The 10,733-nt window shown below is 35.9% G+C and overlaps 1 protein-coding gene across 1 annotated transcript; it reads left to right on the top strand.

Annotated features, from left to right (window-relative positions):
* The first annotated feature begins 8,302 nt into the window (after positions 1–8,302).
* LOC136035742 (uncharacterized) lies at positions 8,303–8,785 on the top strand. The gene has a single exon (XM_065717712.1). It carries the CDS (start codon positions 8,303–8,305, stop codon positions 8,783–8,785), a length of 483 nt encoding a protein of 160 aa, XP_065573784.1.
* The last annotated feature ends 1,948 nt before the right edge of the window (positions 8,786–10,733 follow it).

The raw sequence follows: 10,733 nt of genomic DNA, 5'->3' as shown, positions 1-10,733 counted from the left end.
TCATTTGGAAACATGAGTTGTATTTTCTGATTTTTGACAAAAAAAAAATGTTGCAATTGGGAAACGATTGTCCTTTCAACGTTGGGAGAAATTTCGCAACGTGCATTCAATTCAGAATTTCTATCACTGATGAAGTACAATTGTAAAAATTTATGATTCTCGCCTGAGAATGGTAGAAGGGACCCTGCTCTATGATAAATTTGCCCTGTTACTTTGAAAGTAGACATAAATTGATCTGGATTTTCGATTTTGGCTCCAAACGACGTCATTTGGAAACATGAGTTGTATTTTCTGATTTTTGACAAAAAACGCTTAGATTCTGACATAGTTCCAGTAAGGAAAGTCTTCAATGGCTCTGGTGGTGCAGCCAATAGAGGAAGTTTAACTTTTCCTGAGGCACAACACATTCCCATTGTTTCACCATTGAATTTCAAGGCCTTGCAATAGGGACAAATTTTAGACATTGTCCCGATTTGAACACATCTACTCAAGCTATAATCATCGACTGGGTTGTACCTGAATGCCAGGCGATAACTTTCAGGTTGCTCTGATTCCTCAGCACGCTTTCTTTTCTTACTTTCTCTATCAGCAGCAAGCCTGATTTCTTGCTGTTCTTGTGATTCCTCGGCACGCTTTCTTTTCTTACTTTCTCTATCAGCAGCAAGCCTGATTTCTTGCTGTTCTTGTAATTCCTCGACACGCCTTCTTTTTTCACTTTCTCTTTTAGCAGCAAGTCTGCTTCCGCGTTGCTCTGGTAGTTCCTCGGTACGCTTTCTGTTCTTTCTTTCTCTATCAGCCTCAAGCCTGTTTCCTTGCTGTTCTTTTGATTCCTCGGCACGCTTTCTGTTCTTTCTTTCTCTATCAGCCTCCAGCCTGTTTCCTTGCTGTTCTTTTGATTCCTCGGCACGCCTTCTTTTTTCACTTTCTCTTTTAGCAGCAAGTCTGCTTTCACGTTGCTCTGGTAGTTCCTCGGCACGCTTTCTTTTCTGACTTTCTCTATCAGCAGCAAGTTTTTTGGCATAGACTCTTTGAGCATCTTCATCGGCTTTTGCCATGGTAAGTTCATCAGTCATTGTAAACTTAAACATTAATAGATTTCTACGTGAACATATGTCTTAAATATCTTGAATGACGTCACCGTCAAAGCAAAAATGACGACAACTAATTTCATGACGTCAATCAACACAGATACATGACGTCACCTGATCCACAGACAGACACACAGACAGACAACTTATTTTTATATATATAGATATATATATATATATATATATATATATATATATATATATATATATATATATATATATATATATATATATATATATATATATATATATATATATATATATATATATATATATATATATATATATATATGGTAAAATTCTAGTTAATTGACTTCTTCATATCTCAGAAAGGGCTTAGGTTAGGAAAATGAAACTTTCAGGGATGTGTCTACAGGCTAAAGTATGTCCCAGGAAGGTATTTTGAAGTACCTACCTCTACTTCTTTTCCCCTCTAAAGGGTCCTGAAATTTTTGGATGCCTTAGTTTTTGGTTATCAGTTTCTTTTTCTCTGGTCTTAGTTCTTAATTATTCTGGCCTTAGACAACTCCTGTTGATTGAGCAGAACTTTAAGCCATAAAACTGTTTTTTTTTTCTAATTCTAGAAATAATCTTTTATGTCACCTCATAATGGGTTAAATATATGGCTTATATTATTTATTATCCATGAATTTTTGTTTTATTTGATTTCATTGATGTCATTTGCTTTCTGTTAAAAATACATTTATTTTTTTACATCAAGCTTCTTTTGTGAAAAAATTTCAACTGTTTTTGTTTTTACATGATGTATAAAATGTAAAGAAAATGTAGATGACATAGGACACCATTAAAGTTTTACATTTGCTTTGCTAAAAATTGTCTTAAAAAGTGCCAAGTTTAGATAGTTATGTTAATATTCTTCTTGCTGATCAGTATAATTGTTTTTAAAATTTCTTCGGTTTAAAGCATTTTAGAGCGATTCTGAGCCATCCATGGGTATATTGTTGTCACAAATGATTTTTCTCAAATGGGCTTGTGGAAAACAAATAGAACATATAATTTCTCTTTTTTTATTGTTTCAAGACTAGAATATCACAAAACTAAGCGTTCATTTTGTTGGATTTTACTATAAGTAAATACAATCCCTGATGGAGTTTTGTTGATACCTGTTTAAAAAATTATTTGTCTTAATAAAATACACATTGTTTGTGGGACAGCAATGAGCAACAATGACTTGAGTTGTTTTTTTTTTTCAATATTTTCTTTTTCCAAATAATTGTTGTTCTCTGGTGACATTTGTGTTCCTTCCTAAGGGAATGGCACTGTAGGTTGAGAATCCTTTATCCAAAAGGCACAGGTTTAATTCCTGGCATTAGCAGTTTATTTGGTTTGGCACAAAGGTCAGTGATGTAACTCTGTAAGTTTAGCCAGAATTGGCCCAAACTTAACAGGTTACCTAGAGAAATCTGGGGTCAGTAAGCAGGAAAGGCATGCAAAAGTATAGGATGACTGGCCCCTAGCTTCCTATTGCACTTCCTGGCTAAAGGATCACCTGGTCCTTTACTGGGCTTCTGACTTAGCCATAGAAGCTTTCTTTTAAACCCATTAAATATAAGTACAAAGGAAGATATGCCAGTAAGGTGGTCCTTACTTTTCAATGAATTTTTGATGTACAGACAAGAGTGTAGGTCATAAGAGGAGGCTGGTGAATGTTTTGCAATGTTTAAAAATTTAGGGCAATTGCTCAGGTTGGCAACTGAGCACAAAAGTAAAATTTTGTGAATGGTTTTTCTTTGTGAATGTTAGATTTATGTCAAGTCCAGAATTTTAAAGTTAATCTTCATTGTTTTGATTTAATTTTCATGGCCCTAGGACTTTAGTGTATTAAAATCTACTTATGTCCATCCATTTTCTTTTAAACAGAGAGGAGTTCTATGTTTCCTAGCTTCAATAAATTTATATGCAATTTTGAGACCAGGGTTACGAAGCAGGTCAAAACTTGCAAGTGGAACTATGATATAACTAATTAATTTGTAAGATATGTATATCAATTTAAAGATTTAAAAAATTATGTAGAAAACAAACAAGACAAATAAATAAAAGCATCCCTTTACAACCATTTAATTAAGTGTAACAAATGTAGATCATCCCTAAGATTGAAATGAACAAAGCTTCAATTATGAATCTGTTTTCTTTAAACAGACTGAAGGGGCAAACCTCCAAGCTATGACAAATTCAGTCTCACTTTTGATCTCTTTCCTTTTCAATAGGAACTTTCTTTGGATTTTTTTCAACCAAGTAAAAACAGTAGGGACATGATCAGGTATAAGTGACCTCCCACTAAGCCTACATACCCAGGGGAAAATTGTGCAGCTACACTAATAATTGGTAATTTTTTTGTTGCTCATATGTTTGATTTACAAATAAAGTGAACATACTCCTTGATGCCTTTTTATGTTTTTTACAAACATAATAAGTGCTTCAAGTACAAGTTTTTGAGCTCTTGAAAATGACCAAAGTATACTCAAATAGTGTTTGGGTATAAAAAAGCTTAAAACATTGGTCTCAAACTTACTGTTTCATTATTAATCCATTTTTTACATGCTGTATAATCTATGAGCACTGATTTTCCACAATTAAGTTAGATTAATAAATTTTACAATATTATGCTTTATTTCTTCTTCTTTGATGCCAAATTTTCAATTAAGGTACGTGTTTTTGGAAATTTTTGACAAAATAATGTATGTTTTTCACTGCCAAAATTTGTTAGGTTAAGTAAGGTCAAAAAGTGCTTAAACTTGAACTAGCAAAATAAGCAATTATTATATTTGTAAAGAACATACAAAAACGCATCAAGTGGTATATTAACTTTATTTGTAAATCAAAATATGAACAACAAGAAATTCACCCCTAACATGCCTAATTTGCAAATATATATCCCAAATTATATATTTCCAATGTTTCTGCCACCTTTTACTTTTTTTTACCAGTTCTTGTTTTGCCACAGTTGCCTCATCATGGAATCAGTTTCAAATGAAGGTCCCGAACTGGAATCAACATTCACTTTATGCATATCCCTTTACCGAGTCCCCCCCATGGGAAATGAGTCCACCAAGCTGTCAAGTAGAACTTATCTCTATTAGTAAAGATTTGACTCCTAATTACGAGATCCAGACTATTTTGGCTGAACACATCTCAAGGGCTTACCCCAACTATAGAAAAATATATACAGATGGGTCTGTCCAGAGGGAAAGAGCTGGAGCAGGAGCATGTATCAAATCCCTGAATTTGAACATTTATTCTCCTCTCCCATTGGGATCTTCTATCTTGTCTACTGAATTATGTGCCATCCGCCTGGCCTTGGATGCACTTATAAATTATAACATGGAATCTGAAAATATACTCTGTCTCTCCGACTCTAAATCAGCATTACTACTGATCAAAAATAATAATAGAATTGCTAATGATAAAGATTTATATAATATTAGAAGACAGCTTCTTAATCTTAAGATCAAGGAAAATGAAGTTTATTTTCAACATGTTCCTAGTCATAAAGGTATAAAATATAATGATATGGTTGATTCTCTAGCAGCAAAGGCTTCCATGTTAGGAAGCCTTGAGGTAATATCGTGACCTCAATTCGTGAGATATTATCAGGCAAAGATCCAAAGTTAATCACAGTAAATTAATGTTATCTCTATTTCATACAAGATTAAATACAGTGCTATATTACCGGCTGAAATCAGGTGCCCTACTTCTAAATAGGTTGTTATTTAATTGGAAGCTACATCATTCCCCTTTATGCCGAATCTGCTTTTCAGCAGAGGAAACAATCCAGCATATTTTATTTGATTGTCAGGCTCAGAGTGAGGAGACTGTTGCGCTTAAGTGTTTCTGCTCCTTGGCTAAGATTCCAAATACTTATACAGCTATCCTGGATTCTAACCTACCATGGGAAATTGATCGTAAGATATTTAAGACAGCAATTGACACCTTAAAGAAGAGAAATATTGTTTAATAAAGATTAATGCTTGAAGAAGTCAATTTTTAAAGGGACGCGATTTATCCATAGTTTTTGATTGTGCAGAAGAGAGCAGGAATGAGTAGGAAGAGCCGTATTGGTACCAGCCGGCTTAGTGCCTTAAACTGCTGGGGACAGGTAGCTCAGGTACTCGCACTTCCCACAATCAATAACAGTGTATTATTGTTCATAATCGTATATACCCATTGTTTGCAGACTGGAGGAGAATAGAGCTTCCAGTAGCAAGTTTTCTGGAGAAGAAGTCAAAGAGGTGAAAGGACTTGTTGTTAGTCCATATACGTCCCTACAATTTTTGGAGCTGGAAGTAAGAAGTTCAGGGTGTAAGTATAGTTTAATGAGGCATAAGGGCTTATTATGTTACTTATTCTGTTTTCCTTCAGGATTGAGAATGCCCAGATTCCCTGGTTTTTCCTATTTTCTTGTGAAGTTGACAGTGGTGCCAAAAATCCTGGCAAGAATTCAGTCTTATAGCACACTTTATATTTAGAGCAAAACGTTGACACTAAATTCCAAACCACTGATGTCTACTACACTTAAAGATACTCCAGAGAGACTTCCTATCATTCCTCCTAGTCAGCTCCTAGTCTTTTCAAGGTGATGTCAAGCCATTATTGTAACCTCTAATTTGCTGCTGACGAAACAGGCTTATCATCTGAGTCCCAGCAATGTTAGATCACAGAAATTGGGAGGATTCACTTAAATAGTTATCTGGTTTATTGTCCTTTGCAGGGACGTGTCATCAGGCAAAAGTGTGTCCCAGGAAGGTATTTTGAAGTACCTACCTCCACTCCTCCTTCTAGATGGTCCCCAAATTTGCCTACATGATAGGTCTATATCTATTGAAATTTTGACAAAACAACATTTTACCTTAGTTTTTGGTTATCAGTTTCTTTTTCTCTGTCCTTAGTTCTGAAAAGCCAATTCCTATTGATTGTGCAGAAATTAAAGCCATAACACTTGCTGATCATCATAATTGTTTTTTAAATTCCTTTTGTTTAAAGTATTTTAGAGAGATTTTAAGCCAAACATGGGCATATTGCTGTCACAAATGGTTTTGCTCAAAGAGCAGGTTGAAAACAAATATAATATATAATTTTTCTTATTTAAATAATATAATATCACAAAATTAAGCATCCATTATGCTGGTTGTATGTTAAGTAAATACAATCCCTGACGGAGTTTTGTTGATACTTGTTTTTAAATTAATTTGTTTAAATAAAATGTATACTGCTTATGGGACAGTAGTGAACATGGCAGCAACAATAACTTGAGTTGTTATTGTTCAATATTTTCTTTTTTTAAATAATTGTTGTTCTATGGTCACATTTGCATTCCATGCTAAGTGGCTGGCTCTCTAGATTGGGAATCTTTTGTCCAAGAGGCACAGGTTTAATTCCTGGCATTATCAGTTTATTTGGTCTAGGACAGTGATGTGACTCTGTAACCACAGACAGAACTGGCCCTACTTTAAAAGGTAACTTAGAGAAATCAGGGGACAGTAAACAGGAAGGGCATGCAAAAGCATGGTATGGCTGGCCCCTAGCTTCCTATTGAACTTCATGGCTAAATGACCACCAGGTCCTTTACTGGCCTACTGGCTTGCCATATAAACTTTCTTTGAAACCCATATGTACAAATGAAGAAATGCCAGTAAGGTCCTTCCTTTTCAATGAATTGTTGATGTATAGACAAGAATGTGGGTCATCATAGATGGCTAAAGTTAATCTTCATTGTTTTGTTTTAATTGTCATGGCTCTGAGGCTTTAGTGTAATAAAACCTAATTATGTCCATCCATTTTCTTTAAACAGACAGGAGTTCTATGTTTCCTAGCTTCAATAAATTTATATGCAATTTTGAGACCAGGGGTTACAAGGTAGGTCAAAACTTGCAAATGCAACTGTGGAATAACTGATTAATTTGTAAGAAATGTATATCAATATAAAGATTAAGAAAAACAATCATGTGGAAGACAAACAAATAAATAAAAGTATTCCTTTACAATCATTTAATGAAGTGTCACAAATGTAGGTCAAACTTAAGATTGAAATGAACAAAGCTTCCAGTGACCTTCCACTTAGCCTACATACCCAGGGGAAAATCATGGAGCTGTATACTAATAATTGGAAGTGTCTCCCTTCCCTGGCTAGTTTAAGACTTTTAATTGATTAGTCTACTGAAATTTTCCAAGCCTGTGCAATGGAAATATTTTTCATTTTTCAGCAGAGCATTAAGACAATCTATCACAATGAAAAATACCCAGAGCATCTTGAATGGAATGACTAAGAAAGACAAACGAAAACCACAATATGCAATCTTACAATTAAGCTTCTGGCCACACTAATGAATTAGGCTACCCAGTTCTGAAATAACTGCTGAAGGTGTATTTGTCTATACAATTAGAAACTGGCCCAAAGCCCCAACCTCTTCCTTGTCAGATATTCACATATTCAAGCAATACAATATATTTAAATGTTACAAATTTTGTCATTCTCATAATTATCATTACCTAAATTTTATTATTAATTACCTAATTTTATCTTGATTTTTGGTTTTCAGTTTCTTTTTCTCTGGCCTTAGTTCTGAAAAGGCAATTTCTGTAGTATAATTCTGTTGCAATTCCTATAGTAGAATTTTAAGCCATAACACTAGGTTTTCTAAATTTAGGAATACTCTTTTCTGCCAGTTTCTGAAAAGGCAATTCCTGTTAATTGAGCAGAACTTTAAGCCATAACACTGGGTTATCTAAATTTGGGAATACTTTTTTATACCACCTCCTTATACATTAAATATATGGCTGACATTATTTAAAAACAGAATGATTAGCCCAATGCCTATATTATATAGTCTATTTTTGTTGAGATTATTGTTTAAACTAGATTTTTAAGTTAATCTGGTTTATTGTCCTTTTGCTTTTTTCAAATAAAACCATAGAAGCTAGCTGATCATATTTCTGGAAAATCTTGTGCTTTACATATTAAGCCAAACCTAGCTTATCTTTTTTTCATTTCCAGGTCAAGATGGAAGAGGAGCTGTTGCTACTTTTAAACCTGCAGTTGCAGCAGCTGCTTCTTTTGAAGAAGAGAAAGAAAAAAAAGTATATGGTTTAGACTAATTTTTGATGTTTCAAGGAGGATAGGTCAGGGGCCATCTCATAACCTCATGAAAGAGCTAATCATCTCAAATGATGTGATTATGTTTGCCAATTATGTCAGAATGACTCCAGAAAGTTGGAATTGCCTTCTTGGTAAGGTGTTCAATAAGTTGGAGAAGAGTACAACAAATATGAGAATACCCATATCTCCTGCTGAACGATTGTGTGTTACAATTCGTTTCTTAGCAGATGGGAGAACCCAAAAGTCTTTGATGTATGAGCACCGCCATGGGCACAGCACAATTGTCGGGATTACCACAGAAACTATGACTGCCATTATTGATGCACTGAAAGATGATTATTTACCAAACCTGTCAACTGAGAACATGAAGGAAGTTGCTAACTACTCTTACTCCCGCTGGAACTTACCAAACTGCTGTGGTGCAATTGACGGCAAACATATTCAAGTGGTTGCTCCTTATAAATCCGGGAGCACTTACTACAATTACAAGAATTTCCTCAGCATTGTCCTAATGGCAGTTTGTGATGCTGATTACAAATTAACTTTTGTAGACATTGGTGCACCAATGTCTACAAAACCTTGACAGTGGTGCTTTTCGCCTACCACCTGATGCCTTTCTGCCAGGATCAACAACACTGTTTCCTAACTTTATTGTGGGGGATGAAGCTTTTCCCTTAAAAAGCTACATCATGAGGCCTTAACCTGGACAATATTTGGACCATCAAAAACGGGTATTTAATTACAGATTATCGCAAGCTCGAAGAATAATTGAAAAATGCTTTGGCATCCTTGCCACGAAGTGGCGGATCTTTTTTACACCAATTCACACTTCACTTGAAAAAGTGAACCTGATAGAGAGAGAGAGAGAGAGAGAGAGAGAGAGAGAGAGAGAGAGAGAGAGAGAGAGAGAGAGAGAGAGAGAGAGAGAGAGAGAGAGGTTTATTTAAACAACATCGTATTTAACAGCTAATTTGCGTTGCTTCACTATCCTAAATAACAAACTAACACAAAAAAAAGAAGAAAATAACAGTGGCGAATAACAGCTTCAAAATTTTCTGTTTTGTTGCACAGCGATCTAGTGTTGCTTACGAGGAAGTTAGGAAGGCCACGACGACCGCGTAACAGGTCTTAGGATGGGAGGCGGCTCATCGGCATAGTCGTTAACGGGCAAACTGTCGAAGCGTTCGATTACGGGTAAGTCTGTGAGACTCAATTCAGTCGATCTGCCTACATTGGCGCGGGTGTCACTTAGAGCGGATAAGTTACTCGGTTCTACTAGGGGATTCCTCCTCTCAGAGACGCGTTTACCACTTCTGCAACCGCGACTCGTTTTAATGGGAGGCTTAGAAGTAGCTCTACTGTGAACAGTGCTGACATCTAAAAAAGGGACGGTAGCAGCATCTGGTGGCTTCGTCAGAAGATTAAAAGTCACCAAGTTCGAAAAAGTAGATGGCGCCACCGTATACAGGGGTGAAGAAAGGTCAAATAAAGTATCTTTCCTGTACTTAATTTGTATATTGATGGCACAGAAAACTGTCAGGATAGCTACTGCTTTAACTGGTTACGCCATTGACGAACCAGCACACACATATTTGGCACTATTAAGCTAAACTTGGTAGATGGGCTCTGCAGCTGTGCTAGCGCAACAGCGCCATCTACCTACGATCATAGTGATGTCATGTGTTTGCTTGCATAATTTCCTGAGAGTTGGGGATGGAGTGACAGTGATCACTGCAAGGTATATTAATGTTGGAGATGTGGATCAAGGTGATGAGGACAATGGCCAGTGGAGAAATGTCCCAGCCCCAACTGATACATGGGACAGAATAAACAGGCTTGGGGCAAATAACTATACTATTGAGGTGAAAAAACTTCGTGATACCCTATGCATTTACCTCAATAGTATTGGAAAAGTACCTTGGCAGAATGATATTGTGAATAGACAGTAACTGTTCAAGCCTTGTGTAGAATTATGTTGCTGCCTTATGATTTTACATAGTTATATTATTATTGTATATATTATGATTGTTATATAGTTATAATGAAAATGTCATAGTTTGCTGCACAATTTGATTTCTAAATCGTAGGTAATGTAGTAGAAGTGATTATACTGCAATCACTGCAGTTTTCAGACCAGTTATTTGATCAGCTTAAGACCGAATGCCCAAGTCATGATCTTACCATTAACGTAGCCAAGTCGAAGATAATTCGTTTCAACCCTCTGAAGCGGAATATAGATATGCCTCTAGTCCCTTTCCCGATTGTGAACGAAATAAAAATCTTAGGAGTAACTTTCCCTAGTGACTGTAGTTTCAGTGCCCATATTAATTTAACCGTCCACAAGGCTAATGCAAGCCTTCAGACACTTACCAAAATGAGGCGTTATGGGTGTGATACTAAAAGCCTTCTCCATGCCTACACGTGTTATGTTCGCCCGTTGCTCGAGTACGCGTGCCCGGTGTGGGGTCCATCTGCTATCCGCACAGCGTACCTATTACGCGACATAGAGTGCGTCCAGAAAAGAGCAACAA

The sequence above is a fragment of the Artemia franciscana genome, chromosome 14, assembly GCF_032884065.1.
Source record: "Artemia franciscana chromosome 14, ASM3288406v1, whole genome shotgun sequence".
In the NCBI taxonomy this organism is placed as follows: domain Eukaryota; kingdom Metazoa; phylum Arthropoda; class Branchiopoda; order Anostraca; family Artemiidae; genus Artemia; species Artemia franciscana.
Note: the sequence above shows the minus strand (reverse complement) of the source record. Positions and strands in the feature narration are given on the sequence as shown.

Coding starts and splice junctions, on each gene's coding strand:
- LOC136035742 (XM_065717712.1), top strand. CDS start 8,303: ATGACTCCAGAAAGTTGGAATTGCCTTCTTGGTAAGGTGTTCAATAAG.